Below are 25,280 nucleotides of genomic sequence, written 5' to 3'. Positions count from 1 at the left end.
ATTTAATCACTGAGAACTTTATAAGGACATGGAGAGAGAGAGACCGAGGTCAGATAGCATCATCACTAACCGCTTGTTTATTACTGTGGAGGTTTAGAGGGTTTCCTTAAACTACAGATCTGCAGATTTAGGGGAAAGAACATTAAGTCTTCCAAAGTAATTTAGGTTTATACGACTGAGAGTTGTGGTTTCAATTAAAAATGCTGACTCGATAAACTGAAGAGTAACTGAATTTCAAACATCTACATCATGCTTATAAAACTGAAAACTCAGCACAGATACACAAGTTTAAAATCACATCTGACCAGAAGAAAGCTAATGTGGGTCCAAATGCCAATGAACACTTATAATATTTTTACATTTCTAAAGGTGTAATCTGTAGTTTTAGGTTTACATCACAGTGCTGGTCTTGGGTTTACTGACTTCTAGTGGTGAAGATGCAGCAACAAACATAAGCAAGAGTTTCAATGACATTTCAGAAACACACCATTCACATAATCAGCCACGAAAATAAAAATCAATGCTGTGACCACTGTTCACTGTTGACAATTGGGGCAAATTTGTCTCAATTATAGCATACGTATTGGTAATCTTTAAAGGCATGTTTGCTGCTTGGACGCTGCATGCGGTTTGCCTCGTGCCACCTGTTAACTTCCCTACACGCGAACCTGTGGGCAGGGCTACAAAAATAGTCGTTACCATTCTTCTTTGCAAATGGTGTTTAAAATCACGACTAGGTCATAGATTGGTACATTCCAGAACCTGGTGTTTTCTGGGCTTGGTATCAAGAACAGTTAAAACTTACAGGATGTTCGTTCAACTACGATGACCTCTTCTATAACCAAAGCTCAAGTTAAAATGTATTTCTTGATTCACCGCTCCTTTAAGATGTGTCGAAAATAATTCCGAGAAAAGTCAGTGTGAGTAAGACATTGAAGAAGGGATAAAAAAATGTAGGTAGTCAAAAAAATTCAGCTTCCTAACCATGAACATATCTCCTCCGCCACTCCCCCACACACACACCTCTCTTAACCACAAGACTAACTTTACTCCCAATTTTTCCAGGATTTATGTTTGCAGGGGAATCCCCTCACAACCACAACCCCATCTCCACCTCTTAACTACATACCAACAAGACAATGTTTGGTAATGTAGTAAATAAATGTGCAACTTTAAAGGTGCCAAAGAATGCATTGAAATAATCTGTTAAATTGTTCTCTTATATCTACACAGAAGGTTTGTGGCTTTTAAATTATCCAGAGATGGTCATCCATGTCCATTTACAACCCTAGGATTTGCCTTTTGTGTGAAATGGTCTATTATTACCTTATTTGAAAGGGTTATGAATAATAATGTTAAGCTCTGCTCTGATTGGCTGTTTCTCAGAGCAAGTCCTTCGGTAGCTCTGTGTGTGTGTAAACAGACCTTAAGTTTGATTCTGTATCAGACGAAGATACATTTTGAGGAATAATCAATTGTTTGGAGATTGTTAATGGAAGTTTCTGAGTGGTAAGTTTATGTTTTTTGCAAAACGTTACTGTAACGTCAATAGTAGAACTTCAGCCTAAACATAAGCATATAACACTATCTCAGCAGTCAGAACTTTGTTTTTATCATTGTAACAACATTGTACTTAATTTAATGTGTAACAATGTTGGGGGCATTCATCTCGTCTGTGATGTCACAGTTGGTGTTATGTTGAGATTGGTCTGTTTTCCAGTGGTCTTTTGCAAGCACAAGGTTTAGATAAGGAGGAGGAAACAATCGCGTTTGAGGCTCATGATAATGTCATTATTATGTAAAGAGCTCAAATTAATTATCTATGTCTAGGTAAATAAAATTTTCCATTTTACAGCATCTTTAACTAGTCATAGAGTCGTCATATGGCCAACTATTCAGTAATTATATTGATTTATATCTCACAAACCACATGTCATATTGTGTTCACAGTTCATGTGCTCATACACAAACTGTAACAAGGATACCACTGGATGTTAATTCAGTAACCTCTTTGACAGACGTAGTGAATCATTTGTTAGAAAGATTGGAACAAAGTCCATAAATCTGATCTCAAGAGTCATTCAGTTGTTGGTGGCGTTTAAGAGAGACATTATTTTGCAGCTGCTGGTACATTTAATTTATTACATTAAAATTTTTACTGCTGGTGAGTCAAACATGCACACAACCCGAGTGAAACACGACTTTGTGCAATAACATTTGTAGATTCAGCTATTGCAAACAGCAGGGCAGGAAACACACATTCCTTCACAGTATTTCATCTAAACAACAGTCTGATAGGTGAAGAGCACATTTTACAGAAAAGATCAGTAGGCTAAAGTCACCTGTTACACAGCACAAATCATGTTTTAAATAAGCACTTCTGTTTTGTTTAGGGATGTTTAGATGTTTTTAGGGGAAACAAAGATACCATCGAAATGAAGGGATTAGGGATTAATTAGCATCATTCAACATACAACAACGTCAGAACGGTCCTCTTTCTTCACACTTGTAAACACTGGAACGCTAATTCAAAAACGTAATGGAGATTCAATTTATTAAGAGTGACAGTCATAAACAGGGCTATCTGCATAATTTTTTTACTTAAATGTTTAAAACAGCAGGTTATCAACTTATGAATAACAACAACTCAGAACAGGTGACAACTTAAACAGTAGCAGGATATATATAGGCATACAGCCAAGCCCAAACGAAATCCGCGCTCGCAGATTTCGGCGGAAAACTCTGCGGAATTCCGCGGATTTAATGCCCCTCATTGACAAGCAAACATATCATGAACTTGAGTGTGTTTGTGAGAAGAAATCTCATTGACAACAAGCACACATACATAGCCTATCCCGCGCGTTTGTGAGCCTTCATTGACAAGTGCATTATCTCTGCGCGTGCTGTTTGATTGTCCGTTTTTAATGATTGAGATCGCAAACCATTTGATATTTAAGATGAAATTAAACTTACCACTGAGTTAAGCAGATCTCTCTTGAATCTGTCGTCTATGTGACGCGCGAAGGTCAACACATGATCTTCATACATGCTAATTTCATAATGCGAACGTATTAACACAAGCTTTTATTCTGCTATAATATTTAACACTATAAACAATGTGTCATTTTATATACAAACTATAATTCTATCTTGACATGCACATTAGGTTTCAATTTGATTCCCTCTCTTGCGCACAGTTGCAGTCGTCGGTCTCACTCTCAGCCTCCTTCCTATTACGAGGTGTTACTGTAAGAAATGCCCTAAACATGGCATTTTAAAAACCGGATGGTTAATTTATAGTTCGAATACGGATATTTCACGTCATGTTCGAATGCATATTCGAATATCGAATAAAAAGTGACAGCCCTACTATAGACCGTTTCATTGGTGCACACGTGTTGTTGTGCTTAAAATTTGAATAAAGCACTACAATGCGGTCAACAAGATCGGTCTTAACACAAATCTGTAAAGGAAGACTAAATCCCCTGTATTAAGTATATCAGATCAGTAGATGGCGATGTTACTTTGTAAAGAAACACTACACGCCTGTGCACTTCAAATTCTTCTGCAAAGCGATAAACAGTGTTTCCCACACATTGACTTTACTTGGGCGTGCCGTCCAGGTATATTAACAAGCGCCCAAGTATATCTGGCATCAAATTTTGTCTTTTTTGTTCTTCCGTGATGATGACGCTCTTTAATAATGACATTTTGTGTGCGACCTGATGAGTTCGGTGTGTGTTCACATGCTCTCTGTTTCTCAAGAGAGAAGAGAGAGAGAAATAGAAAGAGAGGCACTTTCCCTGCTTCTGCTCTATCTAATAGAAATAATAACCATTATAACACCAGTCACATTTATAATCTATAGACCTGCACTGTCTATCATTAATATACTAAAAGGGGTCATCTAATTGCTTCATATATCAGTGCAAAAACAGTATTTTTGTGGTGCTTTGACAAACAGTGTCAGCTTTGTTCATGGCAAAGAGAGTTTGGGGTGGTTGGATTAACAAACTATAATGTAAATCAAAGTATTGTGTTGTGTCACACATTATTAGTTCTTTGTCGTATAGTAAAGTTAGATCATTTTTTTGTCGGTGGGCAATGATTGCCCTTTTCACCGGCTACCACCACAAGTAAATTTCCGATCTATGGGAAACACTGATAAATATAAACAATTAAGACAATAAAAGCATCAAGCAGTTTTGTTTAGACAGACGATGAGGCATATTTATTAGTACAAGTAACCCAAGACAATAAAGTAAAGTAGAGCCCTGTGTGGGGCTGTTTTCCTAATTCCGCTCCTGCTGAATTTCTGACCATTACCACCCGTTCTCGCAAACCTATCTGTTTCCCTCCCGCAATGTTTATTTCAACCCCCGCCCATACTTGTTAACATTCAGAATCATGGACATATAACGATGCAACCAACGCAACTTTCACACACATTTGATTGACAGATAAAGCGTGTGTTCTCTGCATGGTTTCAGCAAAAATTCCTTCTTTTCTTACATTTAGTTTAACAGCTTTAGGTTACGGAGTTTGAATGATTGAGCCAAACCCAAATTGTGTTATGGTTCTGTCTGCACTCCCCTACTAAAGCAAAACTGTGTAAGTTATCAAGACCTTTTAGAGAAAGAATAAGGTTTCCCACTGCCAAGTTGCTTATTGTTGTTTAAAATCTTTCAGTCACCACAAGAATCTACATGAACCCATTCACAGACTGAAAAACCATCTAGAAAAATCACGAGAGAGACAGAGAGAGAGAGTGAAATAACTGGTCAGTAATAAGCTGTAGAAAATCCATCACAGTGTTTGTCCATGTGATGAATGGCAGGCCTGCATTGACCTCATACTGCTCTGTGGTTACACATGGCCTCTTTTTCTCTCTTTCTCTTTCTTTCCAGCCTTCCTGTTGCCATGGACGACCCCAGCAATTCAAACAATGTTCCCTTTCTTTACTGAAACTGGATCATTCATCCCTGATGATCTGCACTGTGCTGTTCACACCTGCTTCAGTTACACAAACATTCGCACAGCTGACTGTAACGCTCTTCCTCTCTCATCCTCATCGTCTCAGACATTTGATGTAAGGTAAATGTGAAGAGCCCATGCAAACGTTTGCAAACCTTGTGGGTGATTACCAATGTATTGCTATAAGACCGTCATGGTAGAAGGCTTTCATGCAATGTCGGTGTCTTCACGTCCAAGTGGTTGATAAGGAGATGATAAATGAAATTTTTCTATACTTCTGTGTTCTTCACAAGAGAGTTTTGAACAAAATAATGGTCAGTATATGCTGAACATCAATGACTTAATGTTTGGCCACAATACACTGTTTATGTGGTGCCCTAATATTTAAAATGTGGGTAAATTAATACATCTGCTTCACATTCACAAGTCTAACACAAAGGTAGACTTAAAGGATTAGTCCATTTTCAAAAAAAAAAAAAAAACAATTTACTCACCAACATGTCATCCAAAATGTTGATGTCTTTCTTTCTTAAGTCGAGAAGAAATAATGTTTTTTGAGGAAAACATTCCAGGATTTTTCTCATTTTAATGGACCCCAACACTTAACAGTTTTTTTCAACGGAGTTCAAAGGACTCTAAACACTCCCAAATGAAGCATAAGGGTCTTATCAAGCGAAACAATTGTCATTTTTGACAAGAAAAATAAAAAATATGCACTTTTAAACCACAAATTCTCGTCTTGGTCCGGTCCTGTGATGCACCAGCACGACCTCACGCAATACGTCATCACTTCAAGAGGTCACGGAGGACGTATGCAAAACTACGCCCCAGTGTTTACAAGTGTGGAGAAAGAGGATCGTTCCGATGTTGTTGTATGTGGAATGATACTAATTAATGTCTTTGCGTCAGTTTATTGTTTAAAATGGTCCGCAAATGTGTGTTTCATATATGTAACATGTGACCTTTCTACGTCACTTCACATTTATGTGGCGCGTTACAGGACCGGAGAGAGACGAGAAGATGTGGTTTAAAAGTGCATTTTTTTCATTGTCAAAATTTACAATCGTTTCGCTAGATAAGACCCTTATGCCTCGTTTGGGATCGTTTAGAGTCCTTTCAGACTCCTTTGAAAAAAAACTGTTAAGTGTTGAGTTAAGTGTTAAGTGTTGGGGTCCATTCAAGTCCATTAAAATGAAAAAACTTCTGCAATGTTTTCCTCAAAAAACATAATTTCTTCTTGCCTGAACAAAGAAAGACATCAACATTTTGGATGACATGGTGGTAAGTAAAATATCTGTATTTTTTTTTAAGAAAATTGACTAATCCTTTAATTGTTGAATGGGACACACAAATCATCGTTACAGCCCTAATTAAACCTAATAAGACTTAAAGGACCACGCCCAGATTTTGGGAATTTAGCTTATTCACTGTATCCCCCAGTTTTAGATAAGTCCATGCATACCTTTCTCATCTCCGTGCGTGCTCTAACTTAGACGGACGCAGCTCCTGCTAGCTTAGCTTAGCACAAAGACTGGAAGTGAATGGCTCCAGGTAGCAAACTGCTCCCAATAAGTGACAAAATAACGTGAACATTTTCCTATTTATGTGTTGTGATTTGTATAGTCACACCGTGTACAAATAACAAGGTCATTTGAGACACAGCCATCTTTTAACCGTTACCGTAAACATACTGGGAACTATATTCTCAGAAGGCGAAGCACTGCTAATTGGGCGGAGTGATTTGCACAACTCTGACCGAACTCTCTGCTCCTCACCAGGGCGCTTCTTGGGTGCTGCGAGCAAATCACTCCGCCCAAGTAGCAGTGCTTCGCCTTCTGAGAATATAGTTCCCAGTATGTTTACAGATAAAAGATGGCTGTGTCAACATTTGTTTGCAGATGACACTTTCTTGGATTTTTGTTGTACTGGGACAGAATCAACCTTGCTTCAACCTTATTTTTAACAATATGAATAGAGGTGTGGCACACTTCTGCATACAGTAGCATCAGACACATTCCACCTCAGCACTGTTCTCAGGTCAGTTACACTAATCTCCATGATCCTCAAGTGGCCAAACGTGTCTTATAGTAATTATCATATCTAAACATTTTCATTTGAAGTTAAAAGTATAAACTAATATTTTATGTCCATTCATTCATTCATTTACCCAGGACCATGACTTAAAGAAGGGCTGTGCTCATTTTCTTATTTTATGTTAAGAAATTATAAACATGCTGAAGTATGAATCCAAGCATACTTTTTATTTTAATATGATCAGGTGAGAACTTCAGTTTTGGCTTCATGTCAAGTACAGTATGTTAACACCACACCCCTGTGCATGTCTGTATAAACTCCTACAATATACATGGTTTACAAATTTGTAACTAAATTTGACAAAACCTCTCTTTGGGACATCCTCACTGAGAACAATTATTAAAAAAAGATTTTAATAAGTTAGTGTTTTTGTCTTTGACTAGCTTAAGATCTACATGAAAACAACAGTCTCTTGGCATGTCCTCATTTAAGTGTGTCAAGCTTTTGTGTAGCTTTGAGGATTGTCTAATGAGAGGTGGGGTGTATGAAAGGTGTGGTTCCTCCTGAAATCATACAAACACTACTAATACACCGCCAAGAGCACACAATTCATAACCAACATACAGTAAACAGGAAGAGCACACCTTGTGTTACTAAATATAACAGGAGATGTGAGTGCAGATAAAATAAACAGAGACAGAGAGAGACAGTAAGTGATCTGATTCTGGTTACATCAGTCGTCTCTCTTTTCACATGTATAAGTCTACCTACACTACCTGCAAACTCTGCATGCCACCCTTTCCCATCTTTACCCTGTTTATTTTGTTGAGATCTGTGCTCATGAATCAATGTAAAACATATATTGCTGAAGTGTCACACACAGTAAATACACACACTGTTTTATGCACAGCTTGTGCGTGTACTAAGGCATTTGATCAGTAGGAAGTCCTTATCAATCTAAAATAATTATGAGTCGGAGTCGTTTATAACGTGCATTTAAAAAAGCAACACTCGTTAAACAAAATCATTCAAAATATTCTTTATTATCATGAAAATACCTGAAACAATTTGAAGAACAGCGATATAAATATTCCTAGACATTTCCTGGAATAGCGTTTGTAATGCTGCTTCTTCTGTGGCACAAAGGGAGTTTCTGCATGAGAGCGCCCCCTGGTGTTCAGATGTGCCGGGATTTCACGGTAATTCATTCAAATTCATTCATTGAGAAAACGCGCATTTGCACGGATAATCGTTACATCCCTAGTCTCAAGTCCCATTGAATAACATGGGGGAGGTGGGGTTTATGACCTATACTGGGAACAGTCACTGGGGGGCGATCGAGATGTTTTGGCTTCAGTTTTCAGGGCTTCTGTGGCACGCTTGGTCACAACATGACTAAAAACTACATACACTATAACATGAAAACATCGATTTCACATTTATCCACTTTGGAGAAACAAAACTGAGAGAAAATATGTGTTTTTAAATGAAATGTAGTAGTGTGGATAAGGTCTTAGTAAAGTCCTAGCAACCACTCAGAAAACCCTTGAGAGGGAGAGAGAGGGAGTGAGAGAGAGAGAGAGAGAGAGAGAGAGAGAGAGAGAGAGAGAGAGAGAGAGAGAGAGAGAGAGAGAGAGAGAGAGAGAGAGAGAGAGAGAGAGAGAGAGAGAGAGACAGAGAGAGAGAGAGAGAGAGAGAGAGAGAGAGAGAGAGAGAGAGAGAGAGAGAGAGAGAGAGAGAGCGCAAGCAAAAGGGGAGAGAGAGAATCTCTTACCATAATCTCTTATCTTACCATAACTACAAATTACACATCACCAACAAATGTTTTAATAATCATCACATGAAACCACTGCTTCTATTTGTGTTTTTCAGATGCCAGCAGCTATAGTTACAGTAATGCACACGCGCACACACACACACACACACACACACACACACACACACACACACACACACACACACACACACACACACACACACACACGCACACACACACACACACACACACACACACACACACACACACACACACACACACACACACACACACACACACACACACACACACACAGTTGTATACCCTCACCTGTCATTACCATAGTAAGGTGTCATCACTTTAGTAACTAATACTCTCTGCAATTTACTATTAAATACTTCAGCTGTTCAACAGAGAACAGAGCTCAGTGTGAAATTAAATTCACATGAGACAGAATGAAAATAAAGCAATTCTGAAATTGCCAGTGGCAAAACATATATTTATAAAATGTCTTTTCTCAATTTTATTACATGGGAACCTTGAACTTAATGTGCTATTTGAATAACTCCAAAACCATGACCCAGACCACTCACTAAATCAGTCAGGGCTCATCATAAGGGACTGCCCAATGGCCCGGGGCAAGTGAGAGAGACGCTTTTTACTTTTTTAGCGCCTTGTTGTGGTTAAATTTTACTTGATCTTTACCAAAAATGTTATTGCCGGGATACTTTTTCATTTCGTTCAATACGGTATAAATCGGATAACGGATATGAATGTTAAAAAAGCCTTTAGATAACTTGCAAAGAATGCCCAAAACGAATGTCTGTACATACAAACATCTAAACAAATGAATTTACCAAGTCTATGAAGCCTCCTCCTACAAAACTAAATCATATTTACAAAAATAAAAATGGTATAAATAGATTTTCATTTTTTATTTGTATTTGGCCTTCATACAAAATTAAATGTAAACTCACTGTAAAAAATAACCAGACTTTAGGGCTCACCTTTAATATTAATAAGGTTCATCTGAATGTCAGTCAGTGATAAATGCTGTAATGCAGGGGTCTCAAACTAATGGATCATTTTAGTCACAAATTCTTCAGTCACAGTATAAAATTTCATAGTTCCATAGATTTGATCAATTTACTATTATAGTAATATGTGGAAAAATATTATTTAATAGCCTAAGTGAAAGTGACCCTAAAACTTTTGAATGGTAGTAGGCTATTTAATCATAATGTATATTAGATACGACCATACTACATCATATACCAATAGGAGACCAATAGCTGCCTACATACTTTTATCTATTGCACGTTTCTTTCCCCTTTTTTAACACGTGAACCTGATTTTTCTCATCCATAGTTCAGTTTGTGTTGCATCACATCTCTCGTTCTCCCTCCCTATATGGTGTCACCATTAAAAGCTGTGACTTGAGGCGAACTAACCCCGTACCTCCTTCTCGTATTCTGGGTGACAGTTCTTCTTTGGGCGAACACCAGATTCATTGATCGCATAATAACAATAATATGATTTGACGCGAGGCACAGATGAGCTATTTAAATCCGATCAGGCGTTACGTTTTCCGGAATGCGCGGCTCATGGTTGCTTAGCTGCCAAAGACGCCAAGCGCTCTGAAGGAAGAAACGCATTGACCGGCGTTTGACACATTTTTAGACGTGACATGCAAACGGCCATGGGACGCTGTAATGTTTATAGAAATACCGGAAATGTGTTCAGAAGCCATATCACCGTTATTAAAAAAATAAACCCCAAATTATATTGATATTGAACTATTGTCCAGTCCTAGAAAGGGTCATGAATAATAATGTTGAGCTCTGCTCTGATTGGCTGTTTTACAGAGCAGCTCCTTCAGTAGCTCTGTGTGCGTGTAAACAGATCTTATGTTTGAGTCCGTATTAGATGAAGATACAGAATTTGAGGAATAATCAATTCTTCTAAGATTGTTAATGGATGTTTCTGAGTGGCAAGTTTGCGTGGTTTTTTTCAATATGAACCTGCAAAACGTAACTGTAACATCAATAGTAAAATTTCAGCCTAAAAACTAGCATATACCATTTACTAGCATATAGCGTTAACTTAGTCACAACCGAATTAATTGAATGTGTAATTTAATGTTCGGGCGTACATCTCCACTGTAACGTCCCAGTCTGTGTTATGTTGAGATTGGTGTTTTTTGCATGGACAAGGTTGACATAAGAAGAAGGAAACAATCATGTTTGAGGCTCACAATAGGTCATGCACAGAGCTCATATTATTCATCTATGTTTAGATAAATACAGTTTTACGTTCTACTGCACCTTTAACAACCACCAGACAACCTCTCAGAAAACCCCAGCAACCATTGAGCAATGCAAAAGAAACCACACAGCAATGCACTAGAAACACTCAAAAGGTCCAAGCAACCGCATATCAATGCCCTGACAACCAACAACACACTAAAGTCATACACATCAAGCAAACAACCTGCTCAGCTCAGAGTCAGACAGAAACAGTAAGGCCGTAATCATTCCTTTTACTTTCTTTGCTGTAAAAAGTTAACTTGTGTTATTATTGCTCTTACTTACTTCTAATAACATCAGTGGCTTAAACATTGATCAAGAGAGTTATTCAAGTCTGTCTACAGAACAAAGTGTCTCTCTCTTCCTCTACAGGATTACTGTCTCCGGTTACTGTGAGACTCGCTCTAGTGGCTTGTAATATACCAGTCCATCTCTTCCTCTTTGAAACTTGTGGTTTGTTTTTAATATACTCCACACTATAGCTAAAAATGCCCATTTAAATGGAAGAAACACATAGTTTGTGTTTACACTGCCACGAAAAAATCAGATTTTTTACTCACATCTTTGTATCAGATATTGCTGCACATGTGCAACACTAAAAACTTAACAAGCCTCAATTTCTTCCACATTTGATCTGAGCTAATTCCAAATACAATTTCGATATGTGGACATCCGACTTCTGCATAAACACATATATATCCGATTCCCCTTGACATCTAGGTAACTGTTCAGCACACAAAAAAGTAGTATACTCATATTACGTCTGCCGTACCTGAACACGTTTGACCCCAAAGTAAGATTCGTTTGGCAAGTGTGATCGCTCCGTACCAGGGTGCGGTACGCTTAAGCTTTGTAGTGGCTCGCATTACACTAACGTGAAGCAAATCTTTCAAAATTCGCAAAAACACACACACACACACACACAAAAACAGGAATAAGGTGCATTTCTTTTAAGTTGTTTGAGCAAATAACGATGGTATTAGTAACCAACAGTAAACTAAATGATGTGCACAAAAGAAGAAATGCACACTTTTTAATGCAGGCACTAGCAGCAAGGGCATTACCACAATGTCGATCCCCATATATGGTAAAGACAATGTCAGCGGAAACAGCTAGAAGGTCAATCATGTAGGTTTAATGTTCACTACATCAGTATAAATTTTTTCTCCAATTATTCACATTTACTCTTTTTCAAAAACCACCTCAAGCGAGATACCCAGCTACTGTCTGAATCATTTGGAGGTTCCCAATGTAGGGGGCAGGATGCTGTAGCGTCTAGAGAGCATTTGATTGGACAGGACATTTGATGACAAGCTGAAATGTAGAATGATCATAAAATTCTAGATTTTTAGTGCACAGGCAAAACTGTGAATTAAAGTTTTGAATGTCTATATCTTCTGTATGCAAATTTTGACAGTGTTCTGGAACATACCAATTTATATACCGTATATTCTTTAGCCTAATGCATTTATACTAAAAGAAAAAGTTTTCTTTCATGGGGCCTTTAAGTTGATCTAAACCTCAAGCACAAATTGTGGCACTCACAGCAACTACCATATACATTTGTGGGAGTTTACTGTAAACACAAATATGCTCAAAAGATCGGATCATGCATTAAGACTTGCAGTGTAAATAAAGCCATAAAGTCATAAGCTACAATTCACATTTTATATAGTTCCACGTATAGTACTATTTAATCATTATAACACACTGTTCTGAAATGCTTGATTCTGATTGGTCAGGGCAGCATTCTATGGTTTGTTCTTCCCAGATAACAACTGCCTGAAACTGATAACAAGCTCAGTAAATAATTTATTTATAAATATGCCTACTTATATAACATATGAGATTATACTTATAAATGATTAAACCAAATTGCATGTTCATCTTGTTTGAACGCCTTGGCTTAAAGCCAACAGGAAATGTTTCTTTCCTCACGGAAGGTTTGCATTTCTTACATATGAGCTAATAGATATAATATATCATATATATTTACTCAAGTAACCATGCATTAGGTGCTTCACGTCTGGTTTCTGATTACCTTGGGTTTATTATGCAATAACAACCGGCTGCCTATACAAAATATCTTACTTATGAGACATGTATGGCATAGCTGTTAAAAGACAGGTGTGCTCCAAAATATTGCTTTGTTATATTCTGCTCAATGTCTCTTATATATATTAAAGCATCCATGTAATAAACCTCACAGATTTCTTCACATTTTTTGCAAGCACTCATAGTAGCTGCCTGGGAATTTAATCAGCTTTGTTGCCCAGACTACTGATAAAAACCTTGCACACCCAAACTCCTGGAAATTAGGTAAATTTTGTGAGTCAGTATGCAATATTGAGAAAGCTCAGACGGTGTATAAACAGCCTGTGGGTATTCTGTCTGAGACTGAGAGCCTTGAATTACACTGACAAAATATGAATACATTACACAAAAAAACACAGAAAGAAACAGGGGCCGGATTCACGAAAACATTCTTAAGACAAAAAATAAGAAAGTTCTTAAGATAAATTATAAGAAGTGCGTAAGAATGTTCCTAAGTGCAATTCTCAAACATTTCTTAAGAAGTTCTCAATTTTTTTCTTAAGAATATCTTAAATGTGTGTCTTAAGAATAAAATGACAAGCTTTAAATGAATTATACCCTGCTAATGAGGTAACAATAAATTTATCCATTAATCTTTTGACTAGGCTACCTTGCGATCATTAACGCGATACAAACGAGTGATGCATTAAGACTACCACAGGATGTTATTCGCTGTTGTAACAGAGGTCAGCTAGTATTAAGGCGGTGCGGTGCGTAAATATAAATCCATAATGTCCCAATCGGTCCGTCATGCGGGCCGAGCGCTCTGAGTGTGCGTGCTTCACTCTCCGTGCTCAATGCTTTCGTCTCCCGCGACCCGCGCTCACGCGTCAAGAGACGGACGCGGAGGGTCAAGCGTGCCCGCAGTTTCGGAGCCCTCGACTCACATGACGGAGCGATTACCGGTCCGCCTCCCGCTTAGAGCGACTTTAAGCTGTTAAGTAATTTCATAATGAATAGGCTATTACGGAGGAAGTTACATGTTTGCTAATATTATCACTAATACTTATTTGTGTTGTATGACATATTACTGAGTAAGCTATTAAACTTCATTATATGAGTGTTGAATTCCTCTTTAAACTAATCTATGTGAAGTAAACTGATAAAATTGCCATTTCAGACTACAAAATACAACATGTCACATTTAAAACAATCACATTAACTTATAAAACATCTTACATTTTGAGATTTAAGACTACTGTAAGGTTATCCTAACTTTAAGATGTTATTTAAGACAGTTTATTTTTCGAGAATTGGAATTCTTCTTAAGTTTTTTCTTAAGAACATACTTAAGGAAAAAAATAAGAACTTTCTTAAGAAGCTTTTTTGAGAATACAAAATATTCTTAACTTTTTTCTTAAGCTTGAATTTAAGATAAAAATGGCAGTTAAGAAGATTTTTCTTCTTAAGAATGTTTTGTGAATCCGGCCCCAGATTACTATGTTACCATGTTTTCAGCCCAGATTATAAACTTTATTAATCAGTAGGGGTGACCGGGGCACAAACTAATGCAGGCCCTGAACTTTAAAGCCGGAAGTATATTAGGGGCGTATGAACGGCATCCACATGACGTCATTTTCTTCATCAGGAGGGTCCGTGGTCGTCCACACGCAGCCCAAAATTTGAGACCACATTTTACAACAGCAACAACAGCGCATGCACGTGAAAATATTGAGAAAGGACACTCCACTATAAACAATAATACAAAGGCAATAGACAGCATTTGCACACACATACACTATCGTCTTTTCTTCTTTTACTTTTTCCAAGAACAGAAAGCTGTGGAGCATTTAGTCACGATAACGTTTGATTCCTGTTAATAGTTTTCTTGTTGTTTGTTCTAAACTTTGTTTGCAATAGTGGATCCGCTACTTTCTATCTTAATGTTTTAATGTACTGTAAATGTTGCGAATCAGTGCTGCCCTGATGGTCTGGTAGAGTAATGATTTAAATAAGAAATCATTTGTATTGCGTACGCGTCGAAGACGTACTTTGTAAGCTATGCGGATGCGCGCAAAAGCTGGACCGCGCGCACAAGCTGGACACAAAAAAGTATTCCCCGGCCCTTAACGCGGCTACTTTCCATATTTCTACAGGGCCAATCTGTGCTTTTGGTCTTTTTCTCTTACTGTCAGAAGATCTCCAGTGAATTTGTGAAAAGTTTTCATGCGTTTTGGTTAAGATATTGAACAAAGAGTGTTTTGGAGGCATCAAAGTAAATTTCTTCGTCTTATGTTTTTTTTCCATTTCTGAGTTGAGTTTGTAAGTCACCCAATCCAATCTTATATTACTTTAATCACGGTCTTGTTACCTAAACCATAACACCATTTCTAAACATATCATCAAATCATAGTAACTGATAGATGGGATTGAAAAATTTTTTACTAGGGGTGTGACGAGACACTTAATCCACGAGACGAGACACGAGATTGGGTTCACGAGAACGAGACGATATTTTTACACTTTTTAAGAAATCCTCAATGATAAAATAAATGAATAAGAAACTGAAATCACATTATTTTTTGAAGTTTTAACTAATCAAGGACTGGCCCTAACAATTATTTTGCTAACTGATAATGAAGTAATTTGTTATTTTGGGGTAATAAAAATAGACCCAAGTGAGCAGTAGCATTTAAAATTACATAATAACGAAGATGCAACAATAATTGGTTCAAATAAAGTATTAAAACCAAGTTACATTACATTAACAAATACATTACATTTGTGTCCTATGAATAAAAAGCATTATGTATGTATTATAACAAATGCCTGCAGGGGGCGATAGTGGACTCGTCTCGCGGACGCTATCTTCACTTTCACTTTCACTTTAGATGGAGAGAAACGCTTATTTTTAGCCAAACAATGTTTAAACCCATTTGAATATTTAATATGTGTCAATTTCTTTACAATAGAAATGATACAACCACCATCATTTTTGAGCAAGAACATGCAGACATTAAATCATGTAAACTCTGTGTGAGGGTTTAATCTGCTGAGACTTCACATCTGACACTGATCAACAGACAAACACAACGCGTCTCAGACTTCACACGAGTTCACAAACGAACATTATTGGAAACCCAAACAAAAAAGCAAACGCTGTAAAAGACAAATATAATGCAGGCACTGTAAAAGGTTCAAACAGAAAGCTGCATCCTCTGGAGGTCGCATATGCAGGCTGCATACAGTACATCATCAAGGTTCATTTCAGTTATTTATATCAGCATTACATTCGCAAGTTGTGAGCATATTACAACAAGTTGCAATTAACTTTATAATTAGTAAACTTTATAATTGTTAATATTCTCTAATAAGAAAGTCTATTAAATAAATGCAGTTTAAAAATGCGACCTCCGAAGGATGCAGTCTTTTATTTGAGAAACGGCCAGCGTTTCACCTCCACAAGAAATCTCGTGAGACACATTTAATCTCGCGAAACATATTCAATCTCGCGAGATCTCATCGCACGAGATCTCGTTGTCACACCCCTAATTTTTACACAGCATGGTTAGTTGTCACACAGTGTTATAATTAAGTCTCAGGTATACGATGATAAATGAAATGAAAACCATGTAAATACTATTTATCAAAATGATAACTGTTAATATAATATCAGGGGAAATAACTCACTATAATGTTTTTTTGTCCTAATTGTGCAGCCATTTAAAAAAAATCTATTTCTATGCATTGATGCATACAATGATGTTTAGATGAAGGATCATAGATGGATGAATGTGTGGACATGGACATCTATCTATTATAGGCAGATATATAAACAATATCAACCTTTAGTATATAGACAAAAAACAAAATTTGATTGAATTATTTGTGTTTAAATAAATATTTTAGCAGGTGTTACAAAAAACCTGTTTGTTACAATGAACCCCACCTATGGGGTGAGTTGTAATTATTTACAGAAGTACGAACATTGTACGATAACGGTAGGTCGCACAAACAAACTTTAAGTGTTCATTTGTAACAGAGATGTGTGTGTTGATTAATCTTACTTAAATATTTTTTGAATGTCAAAGCCAAATAGCATTACTTTGTGCTCCGCTCTCCCCTATACTGGAAAGCTCCAAATATACTTTCCTGAATATGACAGACAACAGACAGATGCTATTGCTAATAGGAATCACTATATTTTTCAATGAGGCCATAACAGACTCATCCCAGATCATAACACAAAGATTTCCAAAAATCGACCGATGAATTTTGACAGTGGTCCAGAGATCATTGACCAGACCGTCTGCTGTGTGTTGATGTTGGCTAGAGAGGACTGTGTGAACCGCTGGAGAAATGTCTGTTTTTATACATGGCCTGTTTAATTTGATGTGTTTGAAAACAAGCTGCGTGGGAAATAGATTAATTACCAGACTGATTTTAGATCTCATGTCCTATTCACAACCCAAGTTTTTAACAGCTTCTTTATTCACCAAAACTTTTCTGGAAAAACCTCATTGTGCGTTTCATCGAGTAAAATACTGAAACGAGACTTTACATTTGTCCTTCACGCCTCATTTGCATAAAATGAAACATACCACATTTCCCCATCAAAACAAATCATCTACAGCTGATTTCATTCCTGTCCAATGACAATCTTGTATTACACTGAACTATGTATGCCAGTTACAACACATACCTCATAAACTACAACCAGAAGATATAATCTCATTCACCCCTATGGTAGAGGAGCTTTTGCTTCCTGCTTGAATGTCACCTCAACCTTATCAGATGAAGACTTTTTCATAGTTTTTACTTTTTATGTACAATTCACCAAAAAAGTCTGCTCATAAACAGAACCTCAGGAGCTCCACATATGTAGCGTATTAAACAAATGTCTGACCCTATACAGACATGAAGCAACACTGATGGTTACCAACACCGTGAACATGTTAAGACTCAAGTGCAACACAATGAAGAAAAATACCTTACTCATGCCAGGACAGGACCTGTTTACACAGTTACACACCTTCATTTCACAATCACAGAGGAATAAGAGCGCAAACAGAGGAGAAGCAAAGGAAAACAAACCCTTAACCTGCAGTATTCAACTTCAACATGTAGCTCCTTCCAGGCAGTTTGTGATGTGAATGATTGAGAAGAGGTTTGATATTGCTTTTCTTAGTGACCAGACTAAATGGGTATTCAAAAATGGTCCCATCCCATTACAATTATGCAGCAAGAGGGACCTGAGCCATGTAGAGTAAAGGTCGTCTCGGGTCCAAAGAAATGTACCCGACCCGAAATGACCCGAATCACTTTTTACCCAAACCCAACATGCATAAATCTTTTTTAATGAAAGACCCGAGAAAATTAGACCAGAGTCTGATCCAGCCGACTGGACCCAAATTTTCGATTCTAAGGTCACGATTTGCTTCTTACCTTTTTTTTTGAAAGCACAAAAAATGCTATGCCATTTTTAGACTAGACTTTATGAAATATCTGACCTTGAACCCAGAGATGCCCTGCCATGTTAGTTGTGCTGCCAGTGGAAAAATGTGGTACACGCACATACCTGATAAAACGAAACTTCCTGTCAGATGAACATTCCTGTCAGTACTTTGCACTAGGGATGTAACGATTGAACCGTGTGTCCCATTAAAAATGCCTGTGTGAAATCGATTCTGAATCGTAAGGCTGCGATTCTTTGTTTTATGCACAGCTTGTGCGTGTACTACGGCATTTGATCAGTAGAAAGTCCTTATCAATCTAAAATCATTATGAGTCTGAGTGGTTTATAACGTGCATTTAAAAAAGCAACACTCGTTAAACAAAATCATTTAAAATATGTTTATTATCATGAAAATACCTGAAACAATTTGAAGAACAGTGATATAAATATTCCTGTAGACATTTCCTGGATTAGCGTTTGTAATACTACTTCTTCTGTGGCACAAAGGGAGTTTCTGCACGGGAGCGCCCCCCTGGCGTTCGGATGTGCCTGGATTTCACCGTAATTCATTCAAATTCATTAATTGAGAAAACGCGCAATTGCATGGTTAATCGTTACACCCCTACTTTGCACCTTTTCATTTAAACGCGAGCAGGAGTAATGGTTAGTTTATATGGAGTGTTTTTTACATGTATATGTTACAGCTGAGCTTTCTCAGATTTTCAGCGCAATTGATGAAATAAGTTCAAGCATTTTTCACACGTTTGCAAAATGAAATTGCGGAGATCAGCCGCTTTAGTTTTATCAATGAAAAGCTAAAAATAACGCTATACACCATGTGTTTGTGCCAGTAGTCAGAAAAGATGTAAAACATTGTGTTCAGTACCTCCGATTAGATAAAGAGTCGGAGAGAAGACGGTCTCCTGTGGCTGTTCGAACACATTCAACCACATGACTTAATTTCAATCGATTTTTTTGTTTGTTTGGGTTTTCTCTGGTCTGTTCGGCAAAAACACATTCATTTCAAATTGCCCAAGACCCGATGCCGATTAAATTATGCCCGACCTGTGGCCGAGGCACACGTGAAACGTTTAGACGCGAACCTGCTCAGGTCAGACCTCAGGTTTTTCAGATCCAAGTATAGACTCTTAATGTAGAGACTTGGGGGCACACATTTTTTATCCACTCCTCATACCTCATACCATGGCAAAGCCCCATGGCAATGAATTTTACTTGGAAAAAGTACCACTCACATTTCCTTAAGTGTTAAAAATTGAAGTTGCATTGCACATATAAAGCGCTATGCATTTCACTTGCGGCACACCTGTTTTGACTGCAGGATAAGCATACAGTACCATTCGGAGGCATAACATCTCAGGTGGAGGAATGCCTCCGGTACAGGCGCCTGCTGGTATTTTGGCAGCTTGCGGCCACCATGGCAGTGCTTTGTTTATTACTCATTTCCAACAGCCCGGTGGAAATGGAAAAAACTGTTGATCATTGTCGGCAAAGGTGCGGACGCATTACAGGGTAGAGGAATGCATTACATGAAAATTATTAACTTAAAAGTACATTCACAGATATTCAAAGTTCAATGTTTGAAAAAATAACAAGACAAAAGAGCAGAGCAGACAAGCACCATAGACACATGGCAGCTCGCCATAGAGCGGATTGTCATTAAACGGGTCAGAATGTGAAAACTTCAGTGTGTGTAGATGATGTGCAGCAGGAGAAATACTGTGAAAATCATTTAAAATAACAACAAAGTCCATTTTTCCCCTAATCCTCATGCAAAATCTGCTTTTACTGTTAAGAGTCTAATTGCCACTTTTAAAATGATTTCAAATGCAAAGATTTTAAATAAAACAGAAAAGCCTCAATTTTTTATTCAAAATATACTTTTGTATTTTTTGAATTTGATTTAGGGGTGAAATATGAACTGGACATGTTCTTGGCAGGCTAAGATTAACCTAATACGTCTTCTGAAGGCAAAAAATATCCACAGGCTCTCGGTTCTGAGGAGCCCTGCAATATTAAAACAAACTATGCCAGCATACTGTTCTAATCTATTTGCCATCCTTATTTCAGGTCATTCATCCCTTGACGAAGAACAATGTCAACAATATTTCTAAAAATATTCCCCCCCTTTTCACCACCCAAACAAACGTTCTGTAACCAGTCGTTCTGTTGCCCAACATTTCAAATCTGTAGTGACCTCAGGCTTCACATACGGAGGACCAACAGAGCTTGAAATGGCACCAAATCTATCCTTTTCAGAGCTCCAGTCATGTGTGTTACTGCTCATACACCAACAATTCAGCATGAATGTAATAAATGATAAAACACATTTCTATTCATATATCTATTCAGAAACCCTGAACGTTCAGCTAATATTCACAACTTAATAATAAAATACACATTATGGGTCATTTAGCAGTAGTGTGGAGATGTTTAAAGCAAAACAACTCCCTAAAATGTTAAAATCACACAGCACTAACAGTGGACTTAAGACAAAAGAGAAACTCACACAAATAGTCTGGTTGATATTTCAACCTAAAATAAGAAAACAATTCTAAAAGAAAATAGCATAGCCATGACATTGCTTACCCGAATAGGTTCAGTGGAGAATCTAATTTTCCTCCTCGTAGACCGATCCTCTTCCTCAGACAGACCAGGAACTTCATCATATTCCTCATAGACATCTTCATTCTCATCATCCTCATCCTGCTCTTGGTTTTGAACCGTTTCTCCTTCGTTATCATCCAAAAATGCAGCATTCTCAAAACTGTAAAAGACAGGTGATGTTTTTCCAAATTCATCTGGATCTTCTTGCTCACTATCATCATCATCATCATCATCTTCATGAGAATTACTCTCTTCATGCTGAATATCTTCTTCATCATTTTCTTCATTTGGTTCCTCTTTCTTCAGCTCTTTGGTCAAACACACCTCATTCTCCTTCTGTTTTTCCTCTGTACCGTTCTGAGATGACAAGATCTTCGGAGCATCAATTACATCGTCTCTTGGTAACTCAGATTTGGGTTCCCTTTGTTGTTTCACCTCTATAAAAACATCCTCCAAAAACTCTTCTTCGTTCTCCTCACTTTCCGAAGACTCATTCTGGACCACTACCAGCTCTGCCCGAACCACTCCGGCCTTAGTGCCGTCCAGGCACATTTGAGACTGCTCAGGAGCTACATCCCTAGATGGGCTTCGAGTTATTTTCTCATTTTTGGGTTCATCTGAGCTCCTGGTCCTCTTCTGAAAACTGTTTGTTATGGGTGAAGTCTTAAGGTCCCTCGATTGAGGACTATCAGGTTGGGTCGGCGGAGAGCGTTTGATTGGAGAGAGCGGCTCGCTCGATTCCCTGCCGGTCGGGGAGGTCGGTTTGTACGATACTAGAGAAACAGGGCTTGTGGGTTTGGCTGTAGCACTATCAATCACTGAAGATTGTATTAGGTCTGATTTAGGTGATAAGGGTTCAGAAGAGCTGTCAGAGCTTGGGACCACAAATTTGTGCATGGGATCAGTATCAGGAGAGGTGGATTTTTGAGACACCCCTCGTAGAGGTGACGTAAGAGATCCCCTAGTGGGACTGCTCACTTTCTTAGGGCTTTTAACTGAGGGTTGTATCGAGTCCTCATTGTCACTATCCGTGGCAAAGCTCTCCAAACGCCTGGAAATAGGACCCGCGTTAAGCGATAATTTACTGACCTGCTTTGAGTCCTCAACGTCCCTCTTTTTTTCTGGGACAATCCTCACAGGTGACGTTGGGCTTTTTACAACACTGTCATTGCTGCTACTTTCAGAAGACCCATAGGATCTCCGGCCCCCACGCCCCTCTTCAGACACCTTCCCCTGGGAAAGCCGAACAGAAACTCTGCCGGGCACTGGCCTCTCCGCGGAGGACTGCTCTTTTATCCCTCTTTCAAAGAGCTTTCTGGTCACTGAAAATTTCTCCGCAAGGGCAGCTTTATCTATCTCGACTTCCTCTCCCTGAGGAGTTCTGTCTGTGTTTTGTGGCTCTTGGTTGTTAGCACTGCTGAGGCAGGTTTTGCTGGTGCTAACTGGAAACTTAGACACGGGGGACACGGGAGATACAACATCCGTTTTCAGAGCCGGTTTGGCCTCCGGACTCTCCTGCTGCTGACTGTCCATCTGCAGGAAGATATTCTTGATTTTGTTCACCCGGTTTCCACACGGCCGCCCTCTTGTATCCTCCCGGGGGTCACTGGAGCCATTAGCATAAGATTTGGTCGCGCTGTCGGCTTTGGTCCCATCAAAGGAGCACTTAATGGCGTGGAAGTCAGACTTGTAAGCGTTTCTATGCGGAGAGGCGCTCCTCAAGTTGCGTTCACCTTTGCTCTCGGCTTTGATCATTTTTGCGGACTTTCAAAAGCTCCACTTTCAATGTAAATATTTAGGTCCGGTCCTTTATCCTTAATCGGACAATGCCATGAGCTCTTCCTAGTTCCTATGACACATTGCATGGAATCCCCGCGCTCATCTGCGAAGAAAGAAACAATGTAAACATCTCAACTGAAAGGATTATAGTTTTAAACGTTTAAACGCGAGCGAAATGCGCCCGCGCGTGAAATGTTCGGTTTTTCTGTTATTTCAAATATAACCGACATTCATCCGCATGACCATCAAAGAAACTTCAACTCAGATCAAAAACTTTCCGACAGTCATTAGCAGGCAGACCCTTCTGTATTGATTCAAAGCTCTCGGAAATCGATTAAAGTTGATGCTAAAGCTCAAAATCTATACCTAACCAATATTCTTCAAATCATCAAGAAGTACCGCGATCATCGTTAAACCTGCCCACCAAACCCACTGAGAGCTGCTCCGGTCGGGACTCGCCGTGGAACAATAGCCAGCATTACTTTCAACGAATGATCAAGTTAAAGTTTCAAACAACAGTTAAGACGACATTTGCTACAATCAGTTCATCTATTTCTCTTACCTTCACGAACATCTCATAGTGGGCGAGCGCCGGTTCTTGTACTGTGTGCGATTTAGTTATCCAACCATGTCATTTGTTTCACCGCCATGGTTCTCCAGGCAGCTTAGTGCTGTCCAATCCTCGAATGAATCGTCCTTTTGATTCGATTCTTTTTCAAATGATTCTGTCGAAATGATTCGAGTTCGTAAGTCAGTCGACTGTGAATTAAAGGGATAGTTCACCCAAAAATTGAATCTTTTCTCACTCTCATGTTACAAACCTGTATAAATTTCTTTGTTTTGATGAACACGAATTAAGATATTTTGAGGAATGTTTGTAACCAAACCAATATGAGCCCCATTCACTTCCATATTAGGAAAAAAATAATACTATGGAAGTGAATGGTGCTCGTGAACGGTTTGGTTACAAACATTTCTCAAAATATCTTACTTTGTGTTCATCAAAAATAAATTTATACAGGTTTGTAACATGAGGGTGAGTAAATGATCAGAGAATTTTCATTTTTGGGTGAACTATCCGTTTAAGAGATATATTGAAAGTTTTTAACTTTAGTGAGTGACGTTGAAACAACAAGAAAAAATATCTGGCAAAACATAACTAAGTTATGTTACAAAATAACTGTAACATAAATGTGTCTCTTAAAGCTCACGTAACACACGCTGTTTCTGCATTTCTGATATTAATCTGGAGTACCTATGGAGTAGTATGACATCCTTTATATCTCTGAAGAGTCTTTAGTTTAATCAGATTTATAAAAGAAAGATTAGCTTTACCGAATCTTTCCGATAACGTACGAAAAAATGAAGAAGGAGGAGTTATAACACGGGAGGAGCGAGTACGAGTCATGCAACACTATACAACACTGTTTTAACTTATGATTCACTACATGTTCGTGTCATTTATATAATATACACGCGCCTATTTCCAACATAATACAGAAGTCTTACTTACCGCGTGTAACTCGTCATGAAAATCCACCGCATCAAACACACACACGCAAAACTCCGCTGCTAATCCGGATAATAAACTATATCCATTGTTTCCATAAGGCTGGATGTCTTCTCCTTACATCCAAAAACACACTTCTTGTTGTGCCATTGTTGACTTTTGAAATTAAACAAAGCTGAGTGGCGTGATAAGCTGTTAGCAAGCTCTAGCGTCTCCCGCTGACTGACGGCTGGGCGGGGTTTTCCAGGGGAAGTTTTCCGGCGGAAGCCCATATAAAGAAGTGATACGTATCGAAAACCCCTGAAACGTCAGTTAGAACCGTAATCGAAAAAAATTAGCCGAAACTTGTACGAACCCTGGCGAAGTGCATTCGGCACAGAAATACTCTGAAACACGCCCAACTGCATTTTTGACACTTTGCCTACATTTAGCATGAGGAAACAACTCTATAACTGTGTTAATAAGTCAGAATGCTTGAAATACCATTAAACCCCCCCTTTAAGTAAATGAAATAATTTCTGTTATAAGAAGCTAAATGTATATGTGCGTCATAAATATAGTTAGAAATATAAAAAAGTAGCCTTATATATGTATATATTATTATTATTATACGTATTTTATAATATATATATATATATATATATATATATATATATATATATATATATATATATATATATATATATATATATATATATAATTTATTTATTAAGTTTTTTTTTTTTGTTAAAAATCACTACTATGAGCTGTGACTGGTGAATTATTTTATTGGAACCGGTTTAGTAAAATGAACTATCAGAACGAATC

The 25,280-nt window shown here is 38.0% G+C and overlaps 1 protein-coding gene across 3 annotated transcripts in view; it reads right to left on the bottom strand.

Annotated features, from left to right (window-relative positions):
- Window positions 1-23,655, bottom strand: part of ppp1r9ala (protein phosphatase 1 regulatory subunit 9A-like A) — a 49,450-nt gene extending 25,795 nt beyond the window's left edge. For all 3 annotated transcript variants that reach the window (XM_065293226.1, XM_065293227.1, XM_065293228.1), the window contains exons 1-2: window positions 23,526-23,655; window positions 21,167-23,066 (exon numbers count right to left, since the gene is read on the bottom strand). In XM_065293226.1, coding sequence (XP_065149298.1) covers window positions 21,167-22,939 — 1,773 coding nt within the window. In that variant the 5' untranslated portion in view covers window positions 22,940-23,066; window positions 23,526-23,655. The remainder of the gene's footprint in view (window positions 1-21,166; window positions 23,067-23,525) is intronic.
- Window positions 23,656-25,280: the final 1,625 nt, after the last annotated feature.

Source organism: Paramisgurnus dabryanus, chromosome 15 (genome assembly GCF_030506205.2).
Source record: "Paramisgurnus dabryanus chromosome 15, PD_genome_1.1, whole genome shotgun sequence".
Classification (NCBI taxonomy): domain Eukaryota; kingdom Metazoa; phylum Chordata; class Actinopteri; order Cypriniformes; family Cobitidae; genus Paramisgurnus; species Paramisgurnus dabryanus.
The sequence above is the reverse complement of the archived record's forward strand: the minus strand, read 5'-3'. Positions and strand labels throughout refer to the sequence as shown.